The 24,341-nt window shown below is 36.9% G+C and overlaps 1 protein-coding gene across 4 annotated transcripts in view; it reads right to left on the bottom strand.

Moving 5' to 3' along the window:
• Nucleotides 1-515: 515 nt before the first annotated feature.
• Nucleotides 516-24,341, bottom strand: part of NAA16 (N-alpha-acetyltransferase 16, NatA auxiliary subunit) — a 68,693-nt gene continuing 44,867 nt past the window's right edge. For 2 of the 4 annotated variants that reach the window (XM_051644126.1, XM_051644127.1), the window contains exons 10-20: nt 13,617-13,689; nt 13,211-13,380; nt 12,692-12,844; nt 10,634-10,762; nt 9,842-10,055; nt 7,380-7,573; nt 6,618-6,726; nt 6,016-6,114; nt 5,279-5,422; nt 2,597-2,694; nt 516-2,322 (exon numbers count right to left, since the gene is read on the bottom strand). In XM_051644126.1, the coding sequence (XP_051500086.1) occupies nt 2,122-2,322; nt 2,597-2,694; nt 5,279-5,422; nt 6,016-6,114; nt 6,618-6,726; nt 7,380-7,573; nt 9,842-10,055; nt 10,634-10,762; nt 12,692-12,844; nt 13,211-13,380; nt 13,617-13,689 (1,584 nt within the window). In that variant the 3' untranslated portion in view covers nt 516-2,121. Of the gene's footprint in view, nt 2,323-2,596; nt 2,695-5,278; nt 5,423-6,015; nt 6,115-6,617; nt 6,727-7,379; nt 7,574-9,841; nt 10,056-10,633; nt 10,763-12,691; nt 12,845-13,210; nt 13,381-13,616; nt 13,690-24,341 lie in introns of those variants that run through there. The other 2 variants (XM_051644128.1, XM_051644129.1) reach the window with 2 other exon arrangements.

Consider the following 24,341-nt stretch of genomic DNA (forward strand, 5'->3'; position numbering starts at 1 on the left):
ATTTTTGTTTAAGTCTGATTTAAAGAATCCAGCTAAGCAGACACCAGAGGACTGGATTGGCAGCCTTATCTATAGTGCTTCAGACTTCTTTTGAAGGCCTGAATGACATTTCCAGCAAGGGAAGTGTCATCACTGTAAAAGACAGAAGAGCAACACACCACTAATGTCTCCATCTTAAGCAGGCTGATGAAGTGTTTCTAGGGTGCTGCTGAGCCAAAATAAACCCCTTATGGTCAACTGCCTCTCCCTGCTTGAGACATTTTTGAGCAAGCTGTTCCACAGCAAATGGCACATGGTAAATGCACAAAGACAAAAACACCTTGCTGTTTTTGGGCAGAATGTTACTATACATAGATACATCTCAATGTGATAAACAGGTAATTTTTTCTTTACTGCCTAGAGTTTACACTAAATCAGTCAACATTGCAACTGAATGGGAAAAACAAACAACAATGAATGCCATGAGCTGAAGTTTGATGTCCATGAATACACAAAAATTCCAAACCAAAGGCAAGTGTGTACAAAATAATTTATTACAGCATAACATATGTTGGCAATATTTTACAGTGAGTTTTCCATTCAACAGTTTTGAATCTAAACAGATGACACACAAAGGAGAATTTTAATTAGAACAGTTTATTTGTCTTAATAAAATCCCCTCTTCATGAACTTATATTTGCCTTTGAGGGGCGAGTTAATATTACTGAAATTATTTACATTGCAGTGAAATAAAAACAAACCAAGATCGAATGATTCCATTACAGTTTTCAGAAAAGATTTTCTGTACAAGCCACAGTATAGTTGTGTTTTGATAGTAGTTCTTATAGAATGTAAAGCTGTCATATGTAGCCATTTTGTCCAGCAATACTATACTTTATATATTAGTCAGACTTCCATTTTGATGTGTTGTATATTTAATAGTTAATGCACCAGAATACAAAGTAAGAAAAAGGTTCATTATGATCTGTAGTCAGCCTCTTTGTGCTCCCTTAAATAGTTTTTAAAATGTAAAACTTACTCCTCACATACTATTTGCTTTGCAGCATCTAAAGCAATAGCATTTAGATATGAGAAGTACTAGGAGTATTGGCCATAAGTGGACAACTAGGACTTTTATTGGAGGTAATACAGTAAACTTACCAGTGATTTTTTTATGATCTAGGGAAAAAAAGAAACAACCTATATTGCCCATTACTGTACCTTCTGCATTTGCCCAAAACTGGAGCAGCTTTTTCAATTTCAGTGTCAATAAGTCAACAGATGGGGAGAAACCAGGAGTAAGAGGATGAAGGGAAAGATGGAACAAAGAACAAACAACAGTATCAAATGCATTATGTTTTCACAGGGAATTGCTTCAGGATATGCAAACTTAATGTTAAACTGACCATAAACTTAAGAAAACAATAGCTATGGAACACAAGGTAGATAAATTAGTTTTCAAAAAGCCCTAGGTTTTTTTGTTGGGTTGTTGTTGTTTTTTGTTTGTTTGTTTTTTTCACATGAACCTAATCTTCATAGCCATCATTACTGGTTCCATATAAGATACATACCTGACAAAAACATGCAAACCTCTAATGCTTTCACTAGCATTGTGCTTCAAAAGAAATCAAACTGAACAAAGATAAAAACAAAAAACCCACAAAAAACCAAAAGAATAATCAGGAAAAAAAAATCTAAACCCCAGTAAAAGATACAGAGGGAAATTCAAGCAGCACTTCAGTCTTAATCTGCTAAAACCGCTCAAATTATAATTTGTTAACAAGATATGATCATATTTATTTGTATATGTAATGACACTTGTGAGAGCAGTCTTTAAGATCCATAATTTTTGTGAGGGAGGGCTGATGGATTATTAAAAGACTTAAAACTGTACAAGTATAAACATGAAAAATGCTGATTAAGGATAACATTTACATAAATATTGGCAGTTTTTGTTGGGAGAAAAAAATAACTAATAGCATACTCCATTTCATTTAACTACCCAAATATTTTTATACCTGTTAAAGATATTAAAATACAACCTGGAAAAGTAACCCTGATCTGTATCCAGCCAGCATGTAATGAGAGTCAGAGTTTTGTACACATGTGGGTATCCAGGCACATGGGCTTGCACCCACTGCTTCAGATTTCATTAGACAGCAAATCATGGTTAATGGCTGTATGATTCACAGAAGCAATGCTGCTATCGTCCTCATTTGTGGCAGGCATAAAGGCAGACGTAAAAGGAAACAGTTTATGACATGCTGCTTGATATTCTTCACATTGAGTGTGGCAGCTTCCAAAACTGCCATCAAGCAGGGCCTCAAAAACCTTTGTTAATGTCTGAAGAAACAAAAGCAACAGTTAATAAATGTGATTTACAACTGTTTTATTATCAAAGATGTACTGTTAAACAATACTAATCTGAGTAAACACAAGTCCTCTGTTCGTATTCAGATATCCTATAGTTACTTAGGAGAAAAAAAAAACCACACCTGAAACCTTGTTTTTTCAAGCAATATTAATTCATCATGATATATGAAGCACAATCTCCTGCAGTTAAGTATATGTTATTTAAGATCCCACTTTTTTTTTTGCTTTCAATACTATATTTTACCTTCACATTTCTGTCTTTCATGTTTTTGTCCAATCTAGTAGCAACAGCAATTGCTTTTTCTTGTCTTGATTTGTCCAGGAAATACATCATCTTTGCACCTTATCACAAGAAAGAACACAAAACTTAGATAGTGTTCCTAAATGCAATACCACAAATACAGACACACACAACTCAAAAACATAAATCCATGTGAATTACAACTTATTCCAAGATTTAATAAAGCAGGGACTGGAATGCCTGCCTTATGAGGAAAGGCTAAGAGACTAGTCTAGAGAGGAGAAGCCTGAGAGGGGATCTAATTATGTCTAATTAATGTCTATAAATACATGAGGGCTGGGCATCAAGAAAGCAGGGGCAACCTCTTTTCACTTGTGCCCTGTGACGGGACAAGGGACAATGGATTCAAACTCGAGCACAGGAAGTTCCCCCTCAACAGAAGGAAGAACTTCTTTACTGCAAGGGTTACAGACCACTGGAACAGGCTACCCAGAGATGTTGTGGGGAGTCTCCTTCTCTGGAGACTTTCAAGACCTGTCTGAATGCCTTTCTGAGTGATCAGCCCTAGTTTTAGTCCTGCTCTGGCAGCAGGGTTGGACTCAATCTTCGGAGGTCCCTTCCAGATAACATTGTGATATTTTCCTCCCTTATTTATAATCTAAAATTAAAAACAACTAAAGCTATTTTGAATTTATTAGAAGCATAAGGATTGAGTAACACAGATCTGCTTCTGCAAGGGTGAAATGCCTCACTTCACTGAAGACTTGCCAGTCAAGAACTAACTCGGTTTGTTGATTAAGCTCTTCAGATCAGCAGGCTAAATGAAATCCATCCTACAAATGTAGAAGTGAGTAAAAGATGTTTGCTCAAAGATAGTCTGAATTCTTTTGAAAGGTACGGGAGGTAAGTGAACTATATAGTTACCAAGTTGTGGAACACAGTCCAGGAGAAATTCAGACCAGTGCATGTCCATATGGCAGTATGTAAGAACAAGCTGGGTGACTAACCTGGAGCTGAGTGAAATAGCTTAAGTACAGGGAACGTGTAATGCAAGTTTGGTGCTTTGCCTGGACTAGAGTATGTCAGCAGGAAGACAGACATTGCATTAATGCAACCATGCAGCTTCTTGGACCACAAACAGTTGATCAAAACTGATCTGGGCATCTCTGTAAAATACTGTATTGCTCCTCACATTATCGCTGTCTAAACTTAAAATTTCATCTTAATTAACATGTAGACATTTTATATACCTTCCTTTTCCCAGACACACCTCACTATATAAACTACTACAAAGAACAAAAAGCTTAACAAATCACTTTACTAAAAAAGTTAAACATGCATTCTTAATTGCACTGTCTCCTCTTGCTCATTTCCCCCATTTTTAAATTAGGAAAACAAATTTAGTAGTTTCCAAAGAAAGTTTTGTAGTTCTGCTTTTTGTATCTAGAAGATTTCAGAAAGTAAATTGTTAGATTGAATATATTTGGGTTTTAGTCATCATTGTCAAAAAACAAACTAGTTAAATTTGTTTAAAGTCAAGGAGGCTATGCTTATTATTGTTTTACCAGTAATCATTTTAAGCTAAGAAAACACTTGTTTGTCCTCTCAGACTTAAGATTTAGGTCTTCCAGACCTTTATGTTTTTCAAACTTGAATTCAAGATGACAGTTTAAGAAATTATAAATTGTACAGCAGTTTTAAGTCAATCACGTAAAACTTGCTTCAGCATAAACAGAAGACTGACACGTAGGTAAAGACCTAAAGCTACCAAGGACACATCTATGGTTAGTTCACTCCCAATTTCACTTCAAAAGCCTCATCCCATATTTGTTCCCCACTGCCTGTGAACTGAAACAATGTTTGATCACAGTGATCAACCTTCGGGTCCATGGATTGACTCAAAGGAGCTTCTACACATTTAAGTCCCTCACTTCCACTTAATGTGACTAGTCTCACCTTCTCCAAAGGGGTCCCTGACATCTCTCTAAAACAGATGGCACCACTGCCAATGATCTAACTTGGGTTCTTCCCAAAGGCACTGAAGATGTAGACAGCATAAAGCCAAACTCAGAAGACAGTCTTAGCCTGTACAACTACAGTGACAAAGTGACTGTACTATTTTCCTTAGTAACAGAGGACCAGAAAGTACAATATGGAAAACATCTCGTTAGATGTTCAACCATGACAAAAGTGGAAGAAAACATCTGTAAGAATCAGGAGCAATTGCCTGCTAAGATAACTGTACTTGACTACCCAAATCTTGAGCCTGCTCACAGGAAAAAGGTGCAAGCATTTCTCAGGATGCTGTCCTGAAACAGGGATCTTTCCATGGCCTCTCTAAGTTTGGGGTAGGTTACCTAACCTTCCTTTAAGAGAGATGAAGAATAAATTTTACACATTTCAAAACTGGAAGCTGCAAGAGGAGGTATGACAGTGCTTCCATAGTTGATTATCTATGGTGGTTAACTTGCACTTTTCAGAAGCAAGAAGCAGGTTCCTTATGCATCTAATAAAAAAGTGAATGAGTTTCTGTATAGAGTAAAAGCAGGCAGAAAAACCTCTGACGTAAACATGAATTTCTGGCTCATTGGAATTTATGTATAAATTATGGGCTGCAGATAAAATGTATTGATTTCAATCAAGTGCATCTTCCCCTTTTCAAGAGCATCGCAAAGTTAAACAAACCTGACAGTTGGTGCTGAATGGAGGTAGCATTGTGTTTGAGAAATTCTTCATTAAAACTTTCCAAGTTTTTATTAACAAAGATTTTCTGCATTTCTTGAGTTAGGACCTTGCTCACAATTTCTGGGAGGTTACTATGGTCAGATACTAGAAAGGGGAAGGTAAGAGGGAGAAAAAAGACATTTAAAAATTGTAGAAAAAGTGGGGAAACCACAAAATCACTGCTAAAATTCCCATTTTAAAAATCTGGGCACAGAAAGAAACAAATTTTAGTCCAAAACACATCAACGCAAGCATCACTAATGCATTTACAGATTGAACATTCAAGAAGGGTGCTCTGTTGTGTAGATTTTTCTGCTCCAAGTTCACAATGCATACTTCAGTTACAACCTTTCTTCCATATCTGCCACGTATTTTCTCAAAGTTTAAGAATTTCAAGGATCTTTGGAACACCTGTTACACTCTGTAAAATCTAGCCAAAATGACTTATTGGGTCCACCTGGTGGATTAATGAAGGAAGGTGTATAATACATACACACAGTGCCCTGTGTAACACCACCTCTTAGGTTTTCCTGGGTATCACCATGCAAAACTAACCATTTATTTTTATTTTTCTTCTACCTGTTTGTTTCAAAAGTAGTTTTTGTTTCAAGATACATTACAGAACTACGTAGTAACGTCCTTCTACAATATAACATCTTGCATCTTTATACATATGTATGTTCTACCTATACACATACCAGCTTTAGAGAATTTAATCAAGCACTCATGTAGCCATGGGTTATTACTGTTGATAGCAAAAGCTCTTTTGACAGACTGCAACATCAACAGAAACTTTCCTGTGAGAAGGAGAAAAAAACAAAAATATGCCAAGATTAAGAACACAGAACTTTCTCTCCTTATAATCAACTACTGTTTTCTTTCCTAAATCTAGTGCAAACAGTAGAAACACCAATGTCTACACAGAACTAGAGATCTATTTTTCCCATCCCAATTGCTTAATAAAATAGAAATACCTGCTGCTTGAGCTCTGGCAATACAACGTACATGCTGTTACTATCTGTTTGGCTTTATTTCCTCTAGATGATTAAAGATCACATTGCAAATATCTTTCTACAGCATTTATCAGTATATACTAGAACTTACTTTGCCTCCTAGGTTTTTTTTGTTTGTTTGAAGGATGGTCAAACAAAAATGCTATTTCACTTACTGGATATGATGCAAAGCTCAGCTTCAGTTAAGTAAATCTGTTTCACACCATTTTAGGCTATGCTCAGGTAACACAGGTTGCAGTGAAGGGTTAACATTTTGTAAGACAAACAAAAATTATGCAGTACTTTACCTTTTCTAAAGTATATTTCAAATGCTAATAAATGTGTTTCTATGTCATCTCCAATAAGATTCTTAAGTGGTATAAGGAACTTAATGGCTTCTTCTAATGGATTTTCTACCTGTTTTAATAAAAACACAGTGACATTTAAAGCTTACAATGTAAAATAAGAAACACCAAGGGTAACATATGTTCTTTACAGCATTTAAATAATCAGAGGCCAAAGGTCAACTGTATATAGCTTTCTGAATTAAACTGAGCCACAACATTTTTTTTAACAGCAAGACTTAAAAGTGTTTACTCATTTCATGTTGACAAAGACAACATCACTTCTAACTCTGGCACTGTTTATGTAACATACTCAGCATTGTAATTTAGCATTTAAAAAACAAACACAGCCACCTCAGGCAATAAGCTTAAACTTCTGAAATTACTGTAATAAAGGGGATTGTCCTCTGTGCTTAGCAAAATGCTGGCTTATGTCTTGAAACGTTGTGAACTGCAACCACATTTGTTAGCTTTTCCTCTGTTCACTGTATGAACACTGGAGTTCTTCAGGCAAGAACTCTTTTTGTTCAGTATCTATTTTAATGAAGGAAGGCCTAGTGTTAAAAAAACAACAAATTTAAAGAAAATAACATCCATAGAATCATATAATTATTAATATCAAACTTTGATTTAGTAAAGTATTACTTAAAACCTCAAGAACCTGACAGTAATTTTATTATAGGTTATGATAATCATATTAATTTAACACAAAAGACCATTCCTAACCCTTTCCAGTTTTTCAGGAACTAGCTCTTCCCTAGGTCCACTAGTTTCCTCCTCCTCTTCATCTCTCTTTTTCTTTTGATTCTTTTGTTGTCGCTCTCTTTCTGCATGTTTTCTTTCCTCTTCAAGTTTTGCTTTCTTCTGTGCTCTTCTTTGCTTGCTAAGCATTTTCTTCAGTTCTTTGGCTGAGAGATTTTCTACAGATTAAGATAACAAACAGATAATTTATACTATGAGATCATTTAATTTAAAAAAAATCTCACTTCTCTCAAATGCCACTCGGCTCCTCCCCTGTATCAAAACAGCACACTTACAGAATGATTTCCATAAATATAAGCACTTGCCAGACTTCTATATGGTCCAACATCACTACTGGATTACTATTTACAGCATAACACAGCACTTGGTCTTGCATTTTTTCTCTTACATGGTTGTTATAAAAACCTCAACTATTTGAAAGGTTAACTACATGAAGTTGTTGCATCTCTGACAGGCTGTACCTCAGAAAACGGACAAGGGTAATACTGAACTCTCACACTGACTGTAACTCAGCTTCCTTCTAACTCAAACGAGAAACATTCATACAGATCTACACTCCATCTTAAAATAAACTTATCTTTCACTCAAGTGTCTGAACAACAAACAGCCACGATTACTGCATTGATTTCTGCAAATGCCATGGGACAACTAAATGGATGCCAGCAAAAACTGATACTGCTTGGGGTGAAGAGAGGTAAAACACTCTGTATTAGCAGGACCATTATATGAATCTTAAGGTGCTTGTTGTGTTCAGATTTTTAGACTGGACTAGCATTTAGATAAACCAAGAAGGTTTAACAGTTGCATGAAATACAGAACACACAAAAACATGGTTTCCTACAGGTTTACATAGAAGAGAGGAGCCTTCACAGCCTTTCCATTCACCTCTTATTCCTCCCCTTCTGTACCACTGACCTCAGCAGCTTAGCCAGAATAAGACTGTAATTTCCACTCTGTTTATTGTGGAGTTTCACTGAGTACAGAATTGATGCTAATTATGTTGCAAGGAACAGAAAAATGGGCTAGTGAGGGACTAATAGATCTTTTTTGTGGCTGTGGCACCTTGACCTCTCTTCTGGAGCCAGCCACCATTCTGCAATAGGGAAGGAAGTGCTTTTTTTTACCCCCTTCATAGAGTGCTGTCCTTCCTTTGGGGATGAACCTACTGAATCCCCACAGCAGGCAAATGACCCACCATGACTTCTTAGACTCTCAGTTTCTATGATATACTGCTATCAAGACCCTCTGTCACACACCAATCTTATATTATGTACAGAAACAATTTAAAACTGGAGAGAAAAATATGCAAGTGCTGTGAAATGTGCCTCTTTTTATATAGCATCATAAGAATGGTTGAGGTTGGAAGGGACCATAAAGATCATCAGGATCCAACCTCCCTGCTATGAGCAGGGACACCTCACACTAGACCAGGCTGCACAAGCCTCATCCAACCTGGCCTGGAACACCTCCAGGGAGGAGGCATCAACAACCTCCCTGGGCAACCTATTCCTGCACCTTATAACCGTCATGGTGAAGAATTTCTTCCCTATACCTAATTTCTTCCTGAAATGTACTTTGTTATATGTAGGCAGATATGGGAAAACTTACTATTTACCTCTATACGAAAGGTACAACTGTATTGGCAATACTAAGTGGTACTTTTGGTTTAGTTTAACTATTTCACCATGTCAAATGTCTTTCTACACACTATTTTCACCCCCTTAGGCAATAGCCACTGCAGTGCCAGCAGTAACTGTGATTCCACATAGGGAGAAGCAACTGTTTGTCTAAAAAGGAAAATGCCCCGTAACTCATCTGTCATTGAAACCTCAGATTTCCAAGCCACGACCCACTGGTTTTAGAAAGTCTGCTTTTCATTTAACACTAGTTTTAAATAATTTCCTAAATAATAATTTTGCTAATACACACACTTATCCATGTATTCTTTGGTCCTGAAGTTATGTGAAAAATGATTAAGTGTAATGCAGTGTTAACTAGTATTACAATGTAAAAATTAAAGTACATCAAATTACACTTACAGTTCAGACTTCTTTCCCACAAAACCTATCTATTGTTTCATAATTCAACTGTTAATACCATTTATCTCTTGTTTAAATAGATAAATGGCTGAAACAAATTTTATTTTCCTTCTTAATACTCTGAAATGCAACTTCTCCAAGTACTCCAACTACAGTATGGGTTCATCCATGTACCAGTTTTACAATATGATGAGAAGAGATCGAGAGAGGAACAAAGCTGTAGCATGTTATCTGTGATCTCTTTTCAGTTATCAAATCATGACAGAAAAGAGACAAAAAAAACTTGTCTATGTTACAACTCATTTACTCTATGGTACATAACTTACTTAGCTTAACAAGCTTTTACATGTGTCGTACACATACGATCCTCCATTATGGTCTAAATACCTGAATTCACTTCTTGTTCTTTGCTTTCATTGGTAAGAGGATTATCATGGAGCTTCAAGTAGATTTCAATTGCTGATCGAGCAGCCTTGAAGTAGAAGGCATGTTTCCTGAGCACATCTTCTAATCTCAAAAGGTCTACGTAAGCACGAAGAGTCATCTTTCTCATGCAGTATGTGTGGAAATCAAATTGATCATCTGTTATCTCAAAAAAATGCTTCAAGCAAAAAAGAAAACAAACAACTCTTATGCACTTCCTTTACTTAGCCTATTTTTTTTTTTTAATTAGATGGAGGTGAATAAAGTTACAACTGATACTATTTACAGGCAATATTTTAGCATGTATAGAAAAATTCTTCTTAGTCATGGTCCAAGAGATCCTGTCAGAAAGGAAAAAAACACCCAGAAAAATCTTGTTTTGTAAACAAAAACTATAATGTGATTGTTCAAAAACTGCAGAAACTCTTTAAAAGCCAACTGAAGTGTGATTGCTTCAATTAAAAAAAACAACAACAAAAAACAACCAATTTGCAAAAGCATCAAGTTAATGCATAAATAGTTGTATAGTTAGGAGATATGGTATTTATACTGAATCTTTTTCACTTCAAACAATCATGTCATATAATAGCTAAGGATGGCATCTATTACAATAAATCATCAAGTACTAACCAGCTTTTTAAAAACCTTATACTAGAAACTTTACATGCAAAGAAAATCATGCTGATCACACCAGCAAATACCTGCATTAGCATGAGAGAAACAGTGGTTAATTAATGGATGGTGGCACCTACTTACCCTTTCTACTTCGTGGCATTTTTTCAAGGCATCACCATACTTCCCTAGCCTTTGATAAGCTGCAGCACATTCAGTCTGGAACCACATACACTGCATCTCGTTTAGGTTTTCCATAGCAGAAGTTCCTTCCTAAAACAAGTATCATTATCACTTTTTGCTATTATAATTTACCAGATGCTTCTTTCAACTATAGCTAATTTCAGGCCATTAGCAGGAAACAATCAATCCTTCAACTACTTGGAATACAACAGAAAATAGATATAATCACCTAGTGACTAAGAATAATACTTGTGATACACTATGTTCCCCAAGATAGAAACAGAAAATATCTGAACAAGATTAGTGTCTCAGCAGATATTTTTTTACTTTTTATGATTAATTGATGCTTCTATACACAGTCTTATTTTTACAATTTGGGGGAAGACAATAACACCAGTGTTAAAAAAACCCTGGAAGTTGAACAAATAATTGTTTTTTCTTGTCAGGTATCTGGCATCTCCTAGTCTAAAAAATCACCCAGTATTTACTGCCTTATCACGTGGTACGTATAATTATAAGTTTCTTAGAACTTGTTAGTCTAAATAAATGAAGTTAGATTTGTATTTCATACTTCTACAAGAAAAAATACGAGGATTTATTCTTTATAGTTGCAATGCTCTAGATACAGATTAAACAAAGTGGAAGCACATTCCACATATCATAAATGCTAGCCACCAAATTTTCAGAAAAGCCTTTATACTAGAAAGAAAACCCAGCTCAATTCACATCTAATTATTTAGGATCAGATTTATCCTATCTTGGTATCTAGGCTAGAGTTCTGTATGTCTTGCTCAAACACTTCTGAGAAGCGTAGACAACAGGCTTAGAAATAAAATTTTTCAATCATTCTTAGAAATACGACACCATTCTTAGAAAGTGACACCAAAAGCCTGGTGTCACTTTCAAGTGTTTTCACACAAAGTCGAGAAGAATTGAGGAGCCTAATTCATTGATGTGCTCCAGGAAATCCCACCAAGTAGCTGTCTTCATATTTAGTTACTTACATAATATGGAAATCTGGTAAGTATGAACTAAATTTTTTCAATGTCAAAAATACAGAACTTGAGGTGCTTTTCCCATCTTTTAAGGATAGGATTTGCTTTAATAATTTTTTTGCCTGTAATACTGGCTTAAATGAACTGAATGTTCAAGTCCAAATTATGTTAATGCTAAATCATAATTAATATAGTGCACATTCCTGTGCAACTGCAGCACAGATAGTCTTACTGGGAAACACCAAGCTTTGCAAACAAGATATCCATCAGATGCATTTCCAGACAGGTAGTTAGAAGTATGTCAATAAATAATACTGCCAGACAATTACTTGTAAACCACCATTTCTTCCAGATTTTATGGGGTCTATACAGCTGGAATACTGCATGCAGCTCTGAGGCCTCCAGCACAAGATGGGTGTGGACCTATTAGAGCAGGTTCATGAAACAGCAGGAGGCTGGAACAACTCTTCTATGATGAAAGGCTGAGAGAGTTGGAATTGTTTGTTGGGGTTGTTCAGGCTGGAGAAGATAAGGCCCCAGGGAGACCTTACTGTGCTTTCAATATATAGAGGAAGCTTATAAGGAAGACAGAGACTTCACCAATGCCTGTAGGGAAAGGACCTGGGGCAACAGTTTTAAACTGAAAGAGGGTAGGTTTGGACTGGATATAAGGAAGTTCTTTACTGTGAAGATTAAAGAGACACTGGCACAGGTTGCCCAGAGAAGTTGTGGATGCCCCATCATAGGAAGTGCTCAAGGTCAGGTTGAATGGGTCTTTACGCAACCTGGTCTAGCGGGAGGTGTCCCTGCCAGTGCAAGCAGGGAGAGTTGGACTAGATGATCTCTAAAAGGTCCCTTCTAATCCAAACCATTCTGTGACTCTATGTAGTTATTTATCACTAGTGTAAGAGCATTATCTTAAAAATTAACAATAATACAAGATATTTTTTTGTCAAAACCTATGCGAGTGAAAAATTAACTGCCAGAGGCAAACAAAACCTTTCTTCATTAAAGCACTACCTACCCTTGTGAATTTAGAGCACATCTCCTCTGCGTCCTTCACCATATTTGCTCGTAGCATATATTTAGCACATTTAGAATTGATAAACCTGTCTGCAGTATCCAAAGACTGTGCTTCATCCATCCATTTGGCAGCTTCCTTGAGGTTACCTACATGCTGTCAGGGAGAAACCAAACAGTTAACTTCCAGTACAAGCCTGCCACTGACCAGCTCTTGAAATCTAGTTGCTGGTATTTCTCCCTCAGAAAAAACAAAAGGAAGTATTATTGTTCACTCTCCCCTGCCCCCAGAGTTTTTTTCAGAATGAAAATTTGCTGCATGTTGTGACTTGCTTTGCAAAACCTAAACAAAAGAGTTTTTCTTTTCTTCCCGACAGAACAGAGAGCAAAGAAAACCACATGAAAATCCAGGCCCATAACCATTGCTAACTGAAGTACTATCCATACATTCACACCAATTTGATGCTTGGGGTTTTTTTTAAATTAAAGCTAGGTACTTCACATGTCCAAAGTCACTTTTTACCTTGTAAATTCTTGCTTTTAAATAGAATAGTTCTATTAATGTTGGAGTGCTTGCAATGGCAGCATTAACATACTCCAAGGCCAAAGAACACTGGCCAAGTTTGTCAAAGTGCTGTGCCAGGAAATACCGAACCCAAAGCAGTGTCGTTGGGGGCTCTTTCTCTCCATTCTCTGCAACAAAATGCAAACAGTTACAGTAACCAGTAAGGTTGAAAACTGCATTTGAAAAAACAAACAAACTCAATGCTTGGCAAATCCAGCAAATATTTCCTGTAATGCACTCATTTACTAGAAGGTATTACAACTACCTTCTTCCAAAAAGTATCAGCACTTCAACAGTTCTTGAAAACTGCCATAAACACTATTAGTAATTACAGTGCAATTAATATAGGACCATAAAACCTTACCACATGTGCTGAAAAGGTCACAAGTCTTCAAAGAGGCTTCATAACCAGTAACAAGTTCTTGGATTGTAGAAACCTGCATATAAAAAAAATGCTAACTTAAGTTATGCTTTACTGTAACATTCACATAAATTAACACTTTGAAAGAATACTTGGGCAAAATTAGAGAAACTATACTAAAATAATTACTTAATTTGGAAAAAAAAAAATGACATATCTTCATATAGTTTACTTCACCTTTCACAAGATACTTTCCATTACCCATTTTAACTGGTGATATGACAGGGAAACAGATGTAATCTTTACCAGCTTACAGCAGAAAGTAATAGAGTAGATGCAATTAATTTCCTTTTTAAGTTGTATTTATGAAATTTTATTTATTTATGCTACTAGTTTTTAAGTGTCCAAACTGAGCCAACTCAAGAAAGTTGCTTTGGGAAAGACTCTGCATGCACTTACATAACAATGAAGATTTAGAACAGACTTCTGTTGTTAACTGGCAGGCTGATACGTACTATTAAAGTTTTGTTGTTGTTGTTATATTCTAGGCAACAATACATTTTTAGACTGCATCTTTTACATAAAAGCCTATATACTGATTGATTTAAGGCTAATGCTTTCCAAATTCAGACCTTGTCAACAATACTGTAATTCATGTCAAGGTTGAAACTCAAAATTCACCCCTACGGTTTTGAATTCACACTATATGAGTTTGACATTTACAATACATGCAAATGTTAGTATCTGCATTTCATGACAATTAACTATTCTGATACCAGGTCCATGGCTTGCAAGTGCCATATAGTATTGCTAAGCATTTTTAAACATGCCTGCCACATACAGCAAGTAACCAGCCTCCTAAGGAAACAAAAACTATACTGAAGAAGGAAAGAAATGTGATCCAAGTATACCTGAAGCACAGAAGGGCCTTAAAAAATAAGATTTGACTGTAAGCATAGCAGAATAATGGCTACATTCACCAATTGGTTGAAACCTGTAGATGGCCAAAATCTAAAACTTAAGTTAAAAGCAAGGTGATTCTACATTAAAAAAAGCTGATTGCAAGAGTAAAATAAAATATATTGTGGAGAGACAGCAAGATTTAAAGCAGGATTTGACAAAACGTGTCCACTTCAAGTTACACTTTTTGAGAGGAGGGGAAGGGAATACTTTGTTCTAGAACATCAAAGCACGCAATTTGAAGGATACTACTTTATTTAACCTAATTCAACACAATAGGCAAGTAATGCCAAACATTTTCTTTCAAAGAAAGTAGAGGTGACACACTGAAGTCATATGCAGCCACTGTAAATGTCTCAAAAGTGTAATAAAATGTATAAATGCCTCATAAGAAATGGTTTCTGGTATCAAAATGTCCTCAAATATAATAAAATGTTACTAGACTTAAAATAACTACAAAATTACAAAGACGTGTCAAGAAGTCACAAGTAAATGGACAAAGGCAAATAAAAGCATTAAGCCGTTCCCTGGCTTCAGACATCCATTTACTAAAGGAACCCCTCACCAACCCCAGAAGAGCTTTGAAGATTCTCTTCTCTAAAGCGAGTTTAAATGGAGAAATAAGCATCTGCTTAGGGAGCAGGCTTGCAATGTATGTGTGCAACAGATTAAGTGTTACTTCCTTGCTGCTTTTCACTGCATCTTCAAAGTATTCCAAAACCTATTCTCATATGACTTTTAATAAACTCAAATTCCTTTCAAACCCGCCAGCTTTGCCAGACTGCAAGTGAAGTGTGTGTAAAGGGAGAAAGACCCCTTCACTTCTTTAATGCACACCCCCACCACCACTACACTCCACATATCATTTTTTCCACTACTGCCCACTTTATCTAGCTGTGAAGCCATCTTCGAAGACCACACCACCAAAAAGAATGGTGCCACCATCTCCAAGCCACACGTGCCTGGTCCTTGCTTTGGGTCAGTGCCAGTGGCTGCATCCAGGGTTAAGTGATCTACACTCAGCTCCACCTCAGCATACAGATGCCCAATTACTAGTCCCATTATCAGGGGAAGCTGGCAGTGAACAGTTCTGGGGCAGTGATAAAGCCTCACTTCCTGGCAGGAGTATCTTCAATCAGCTAACAGCAACAACGAAATAAAATCCTCTGATCTTGAGGTAATGGACAATACCAAACTGTACCATGTTTTAAAAGATGCTACGATCTTCCAAATTCAGAACCCTGCAGTGGCTTCTACAGTCTAAAAAATTACACTGATATTGTCATTCTGCAAACTACTTTGAACAATACCTTTGGAAACAAGTATTCATTGAAAGCAACAGCTACAAGAATAATGCAAATCAGGTAGTTAGATTACTGCAGATATTCTTGATGAAAATGACAGCATTTTGTTTCTCATGACTGCTCAGAATAATTCTCCTCCCTCTTTATGCTTATGTTCCAGTCTCTTGCTGGTAATTCAGGAAAATAATTCCAGGTTCATGTGCTGCTTTAGAGAACAAATGGTATGGAAGCATGAACCTTTTTTTCTGTGTCCATATCAACTGCAATTTAGTAGTAAAATCTGTCTCTTGGATTTACTGCCATCTATTATCTGTAACCAAAAGTCACCACTTGCAGTTAAAAGGAATATTTTACTATTTCTAAATGGAACAGTATTCTTCATAAAGATAATTTTACAATTTCTAAAAATCAAGCTGAGGTATCTAGAAGTACCATGACACTAACCATGAGCTAATTTTCAAAAAGTATTATTCTAATTAAAAAGTTTCATTTATTCCCTCGACATAGATCTGAAAAAGCTTAAGGTATTACAACAGCATAACTTAAGTCATCAAGGAATCTCGGGCTTTGTTATGACAAGAATGGAGCCACTCCCAAACTGGGACCACCAGTTTCAGAGGCCTCTTAAATAATCAAAATTCAAACCTCAAACTTTTTCATAGGTCACTACCTACAACTTATATTTTGTTATGAAAGAACAATGAGCTAAGAAGCAAAAATCCAAGAAGGGGAAAATGGGCTTTAGTCTTCCCCATTAGCACGACCAAGGGAACTGCTTATTTCTCCTCCTATACTTTTAAAATGAAAATTTCATGTGCTCACAAACCAGAACAGATTCTTATCTGTGTAATTATCAAGTGTAATAATTTTGCAAGTTAAGAACACATCTTCCACACTCTGTACTACTTGAAGCAAAGACTCCACTAAGGCCAGAATGGTCTTTTTTTTTCTTTTCCATTTCCTGTGCAGTTTATTTCACAAAATCATTCTCATTGGAAAAGACCTTTAAGATCACCAAGTCCAACCATAACTTAACTCTACCAACCATTAACCTAACTACCAAGTCCAGCGTTTAAACCACGTTCTTAAGCACCACAACTACATGTCTTTTAAATGCCTCCAGGGACGGTGATTCAACCATCTCCCTGGGTGGCCTATTTCAACCTTTAATAACCCTTTCAGTGAATTTTCTTCCAATATCCAATCTAAACCTCTCCAGGTACAACATTTCATATCATTCTATCATATTTACTTGGGAGAAAAGACAAACCTCCACCTGGCTACAACCTCCTTTCAGGTACTTGTTGAGAGTGGTAGTGTCTCCTCTTAGCCTCCTTTTCTCCAGACAACACCACTCCTAAGAGAAAAGGATGGCTTCATAAATAAACTTTGAGTAAATGCCTTAAATTGAGTAACTGAGTATTTGAGAAATACAAATTGAGACTGAAATAACCCTCATGCATACTCATCTTAATTTATTTTTAAACTGTAAGCAACAAGAAGAAAATACACTTAAGCCCCCATTCTGAATTACTGTTTCCTGTGAGCATTAGTTTTTACCTATCTGATTAAACTGAGAAATATTGTGTGTCCTCTTTAGTAAAGGATAGCTGGAGTTCTTTTTACCATCACTTGCAGGTATTATGGCGGCACCTATGGGCCAATCATTAAATGGAAATCCATACTGCATGATATGCCACATACCGAGTGACTCCTGCCACAGAAGCCTCTCTTTACACAAAGAGCGAAAAAGGACTATCAAAGATAAGTACAATGATATGGGGATTCAAAATGGGATGTTCAGGCTACGGCAGCCTAACAGCCCTAGTTTGATTTCTTCCTTTCTAAACACCATGCAGGAGGTTGAGTTGAAGGAAATGACAAATCAATAAAAGCAAAGAAAAACAACAGGGAAAGGTTTTTAAGAAACATACAAAGCAAATATATGTAAGGGAGGCTGATGAAATCGACAGCCCACTAGTAGAATGCAGGGCTGCAAATTTTCCAAGTAAAAAGCCTCAAACTCTCTGGTTCCTTACTATGGAAGTTAAATTGCTAAATCGATTGTATATCCTATTATTACAGCAGCTGGGTAAAATATTTTATAATAGACTTCTGTGTCAATGACAGCATGGAAAAGACTAATACTGTACTTCCTTCTTCAAATGAAACAACCACAAGAAAAGGATCTGAATTAGCAATACCAACCATATAGAAATATTGTATTGTACTATAAGGTGGTCAGACTTAAGCTGTGTCAATAACCTTCCTTTTTTTTTTAAAAGGATTCTGCTTGCTAATTATCCATCACAACCACTGCATTTAAGCATTTTTTTCAGTTGCTGCCACTATAAAAATCAGTAAGAAGTTACCAGCACTTCTAGTGCACAAACAGATTAAAAGCTACTGTAGGCACTTTCAGAAGCTACCCCTATGTTTAACATTTGGCACAGGTTTGAGCCCCTGCCTTTTGAATTCCTGGGAACATGTTTAGTAGTATCTGCACTGTTCTCAAAGGCAAACAACCAAAAAGGAAAGTTTGAATACTGCTACTGAGATATAAATCTTCAACATGCAGCCATAAAGCTGCCCAAATAAGCAAATATGCTACTGACCTGTAGATATGGATGCAAATGTCTTCTTATATAGGAAATTTTAGTTATGCAGTAGTACAGAAGAATCTTTAGGCAAATCCCAGAAATACTTTTGAAAAGTGCTCTAGTATGTGCTTTTATAAAATATTTAACTTCCACAAAGTTCATACATATTTACATTCTGGGACATGGGCAAAGGGTACATTATCTGCCTTGATCACACCTTACTTAGCACAAATATGTGCAGAGTGGTAATTAAATCACTAAGATGCCCCATCATCATCATGCATCAAATGGATCACTTCTGGGAATCACCACACAGCACTTATCTGAGACTGACCACTTATCAAGTGTTTCTTTATGGAAGCTCAAAGAATCATACATACCAGAAGTTAGATAATTGCATATTTTGTTTTTTAAAAACGGAAGTATTCACAGTTCTACACTGTATCTACAATAATTTTAATTACTCAATTACTAATTAAAATTATTACTATGAAGAGCTGGTTCCTTGCTTTTCTTTTGATGTCATGCTCTCCACACCATTCTAAACAGAACCTCCCCCCAAAACAGCTTAGCACTAAGAAAAAGCTTTGATACAATGATGGCAGAAATTAACATCTTCTAAAGTAGTATTTCTTGAATAATTGTTTCAAAACTCCTTTTACTCACAGAGGCACCTCCGCAGCCTGCCTGAAAAGGGTTATCTGATTAAAGATTATGTTCAAAGATTAACCTAAAAAGGTTCAACGAGAGTAAGTTTAGAGTTCTGCAGGCCTGAAAAATATTATGAATGGTAGCAGAGGCACACTTCTAATGATCTATCATACGTAGCATGGCCTCATTACATGATTAACAGTAGTTTAACCCAGAGCACTCTGTACCTTTCCAGATGGAAATACTGATGGGAAGGAAGTTTCAAATAAAGAAGCTGTCAATAGACTCAAAAAGAAAAATGCTCATAAATTCAATTAATCACACTGGGGGGAAAAGGGCAGTGGGGGAAGTACAGTTCCACATTAGAAAAAAGGTTTTACTACAGCCTAACAAAGACAAGAAGCATCTTCAACTACAGCCAAGAGGTGATTAGCATGAACTGAGATGTGCTTTTTATTGAGGCAGCAAAGAACAGAGCATGCCAAACACATGAGCCAGCTGGCACAATTGCAGTGCACAAAAGTGCAAGAGTTCAGGCTCTTCTAGTAGATCCACACAGGAAGGTGTATACTGGCAGCCACCTAAAGAAGTTCTATTTCCTATAACTTGCTAGAAATCTTAACTAGAAGAATATCCAAGCTAAAGACATATATAAGCTTACAGAGTTCACAGACAAAAACCTCCTTTGGCAAGGCTCACACTGGTTGATTTTTTTTTAAAAGCAATGTTCCTCTACTATTGAGAATGTTTCAAAGTAGCTAGACGGGACATAAGATACTGACACTCAGACTTATCAGTGTAAAAAGGAACACGTAGGGTATGCATATGTGTAAGGTGTGCAAATGACTGAAAACTGTCTTGAGTAAAATAAAAATAATCTACTAACTTACTTGCAATAGCTTCCTTAGTCTAACTTGAAAAGCTCCTGCTCCACAACTTGTTATATAGCCAATACAGATTTACCCCACCCAATAAGGTATGAGCCACAGAACATGCCCACAGAGACAACTGAAATAAATTACTCCAGTTGTGAAACACTATTCAGCCTCATACAGGGTATTTCTATTGCTTACAGTTTAGTATATGGCTAACATCTGAACACAATAAAAATCATGTAAAAATTATTTTACACCTCATGCCACAAAGTATGAACATGAAAACATGACAAGCAGCCTTCTAGGTAACACAAGTCTCCTTAAATTTGTTTTTTTGTTTTTGACATATTCTGGTGATCTGGGAGATTACAGGTCTGTTTGACTTCAGTACCAGGGAAACTGGTGAAGCAGATCACTCTGAGCTTGGGGTAGACATCGTGCTTTGGGAGATGGTTTGGCGGTCATGGGGGTGTAGGGCTGATGGTTGGAATTGACAATCTTTAAAGTCTTTTCCAACCTTAATGACTCTATGATTCTTTTTTACCCTTGATTATGTTTGGAGGTGTGCCTTATGATACACACCATTGCTAGTAAACTACATCTTGCTGAATAAGACAGCTGTATTGTAGCAAGTTTGCATATAATCTGTACACGCACGGTGTATACACCATCAAATCCTACTCTGATTCAGAACCTCAAGATAATACTAGACTTGCTGTGTAAGTGAAGATTACTGTTGCTGCTAGCACTGATAACAGCTACTCCTGAAATAAAACAAGTGATAATTTTTTCTAGCATCTGTACCACCAATGAACACAGACTGTCTGAAATACTTCACTCCAGATGAAAAAGCTGCCTCTATTTATCTGAAGCATAGAATCATAGGGGTTGGAAGGGACCTCAAAAGATCATCTAGTCCAACCCCCCTGCCAGAGCAGGGTCACCTAGAGTGCATCACACAGGAAGGCGTCCAGGCGGGTTTTGAATGTCTCCAGAGAAGGAGACTCCACAACCCCTCTGGGCAGCCTGTTCCAGTGCTCTGTCACTCTCACAGTAAAAAAATTTTTTTCTGATATTCACCTTAAACCTCCTATGCTCCAATTTGTATCCATTACTCCTTGTCCTATCACTGGTCATCACTGAAAAAAGCTTAACTCCATCTTCTTGGCACTCACCCTTTACATATTTGTAAACATTGATGAGGTCACCCCTCAGTCTCCTTTTCTCCAAACTAAAGAGACCCAGCTCCCTCAGCCTTTCCTCATAAGGGAGATGTTCTACTCCCTTAATCATCTTTGTGGCTCTGCGCTGGACTCTTTCCAGCAGTTCCCTGTCCTTCTTGAACTGAGGGGCCCAGAACTGGACACAATACTCCAGATGCGACCTCACCAAGGCAGAATAGAGGGGGAGGAGAACCTCTCTTGACCTACTAACCACACCCTTTCTAATACACCCCAGGATGCCATTGGCCTTCTTAGCCACAAGGGCACATTGCTGGCTCATGGTCATCTGAGTTTAGTTTGTATGTCCTTCAGAGAGTGACTTGTAACAAGGTATTTTGTACACTTGCTCTGCTCAAACAGCATTATTTATTTTTTAAGGCATGCTACATACAAGCAGAAGTTTATAGTACAAGCATCATTTGATAAACACTGCTGGTGTTTTGTAATTTTCACTGAATCATGTAGCACTTCTAACCACATGTGACTGCACTAACCAGTTTTGGCTCCAACATCTGCACTGGAAACATTGTGTCCCACATGTAACAAGCTTTGCACTTGCAAGTTATTCTTAGAGGAGAGAAGGCCAGCTAGGGGAAAGCTGCTCCATACACCAACTTTGCAGAGAGAAGACTACTCGAGCAGAATGGCAAAAAAGTCACAAGAACAACACTCTTCATTAAAGAATTACTGATGCTTTGGAAAGGTCTAGCACCCATATGTTTACACATGAAAGTACAAGGGCACAAGCTCCTCTGGAGCTATGCAGCAGTGTTAGAAGTACAAGATCCCTCTCATGTTAAGCAGAACAAAGTAAGTAGTATGACTATAAATACAATAGCCAGTCATTAAATTTAAGTGCTTCAAATGTAACAAGTTGACTAGTAAAAAAACATCTTACATTTTAAAAGCAATACTCCTTTAATATCTTTATAAACTGCTGGGTGATCTCTTTGGGATGTAAAAATGTGGGATTCAGCCAGACTTGGAAATGAAGTCTTAACTTTGAGATTACTGGGAACTGTCAGAATTGCTCAAATATTTTCTGTAAAATGCAGCATCATTCCATTCAGGAAAAAAAAAATAAAAATATGCTAGAGTAATTAATTATCCAAAATAAAGTACACATCCAGCTACCTTATCAATACAGTACAATATTTAGCTTCTCTGTGCAACAAATACTTGCCTTTAGTAAAGCTACAGAAGACCTCAGAGTGTGAACATCAGTGTTCAGCTGCATCATAAATATTAACTATTTTGACTATGATGTTCACATTTCTACACAGGCTGTAGTCTTTTTTGGAAGTGAAAGCTAACATAGCTCATCCATTTACAAAACTGTCAATGACAAGTGACACTACTTAGAAAACTTTGGTGCAGGAACAGAGTTCAGTAGGACAGCAAGACTCCACAGTCAGAACAGACTCTGTCCCAAGAAAACTCTCCCACAGTGGTCAAGCTGTAGAAGGTACAACACAAAATTATAACAAAAACTTAGGGACTGCACAAAAGACTATTAAAGGCTTGGGATTCAAGTGTCTCTTCTGATTACAAGCTTCCAAACACTGGCCTTTCACTGCATTTTCAAAATAAGTATAGAAATGTAACATATCAGTTTTCTACTGATGTTTGCATATAATTTAGAGAAGCTTACCCATATCTCTCTGTGTCATTGGAATTGGCAGATATATCTAGAAAAAAAACATTGCTTGAAAGTACTAGATATCTTTCATTGAGGAATTAGCTCAAAAGGACATTATTTTTCCAGGACAGTTACAGACATGCCAGAGCCTTATGAAACAGACTCTGACAGTCATAAGCTGGAAAAGTTGTGCTCAAAAAGCACTTCATACAGAGGTCTGATGATCTGAAGTTCACCCTTTTTTTTTTAATTCACTCTACCCCACTCCAAATCTACACTTAATAGCGAACCGATGTTTATTGACACGAGCACAGTACAGAAGAAAAACAATATTAAAATTAAAAGATGACTGGCTAGCTCAGGCTTATTGTTCTAACAGCAATCACACGTCTGAGTAATACTAAAGATGTTGTACAGTACAAATCAAGGAGCCACTCTACCGAAGTGTCAGAAATACAGATGCCAAGCCACGTGATGTATTTTGTTACACATTTTTCCCTGAAGAGTGCTTGTCTTATCTCACACACACACAGAGCAAATGGAATAGGAAAGAAATAAGATAATGTTCTATGAATGTACTGACATCCACAAAACATATTTTTGCTTTCATTTTCATATTGCCTTAAAATATCCACAACTAAATTTTCTGCCATGATGAGCATTCCACATCAACTGAGGCCAGTGAATGCTTCTCAATATAAACATTCCTGAAATGGTAACTCCTGGGCTATATGATCTATGCCTGCAGATTCTGACCTTGACCTCTTACTGCCCATTTCAAGTGTGTGAAATATGGATAATACTTCTCTTCGTTGTACTGTGTCAAGACTAATAATTTGAGATGTGACATAAGGCACAGCATATGAGAAAACTGCCAAACAAAAACCTCATATTATACCACACTATGTAAACACATTCAGAAAAATAGTACTCTTCATTTTAAAGCACTTGACTTTCCAGTTTTTCTAGTACTCCTAAAGATTCAGATATAAAACCGTTGTCACAATAGAGTAAGTTAAAAAGAGCAGTACAAGTTTGTACTGAAAGTTTCAAGACACTCCTAAGAATACAAACTTGGAGCAAAACAATGCTCTAAGATATCACTGTGGTCATCACACAACTAATTTCAAAAGCAACTGTTTTTTTGAAAGCTTTAGGACAAGTTTGGAGACTGCACAAAATAATTTAATTTGAGCAGCAACATTGAGAGCATTTCTTGTGGGTCTTCAGATGGGTAATTCACAGAATCACAGAATGTTAGGGGTTGGAAGGGACCTTGAAAGATCATCTAGTCCAACCCCCCTGCCAGAGCAGGCTCACCTAGAGCACCTCACACAGGAATGCGTCCAGGTGGGTCTTGAATGTCTCCAGCGAAGGAGACTCCACAACCTCTGGGCAGCCTGTTCCAGTGCTCTGTCACTCTCACAGTAAAAAAGTTTCTTCTGATGTTTTCGTGGAACCTCCTATGTTCCAGTT

Source organism: Apus apus, chromosome 1, assembly GCF_020740795.1.
Source record: "Apus apus isolate bApuApu2 chromosome 1, bApuApu2.pri.cur, whole genome shotgun sequence".
Lineage (NCBI taxonomy): Eukaryota > Metazoa > Chordata > Aves > Apodiformes > Apodidae > Apus > Apus apus.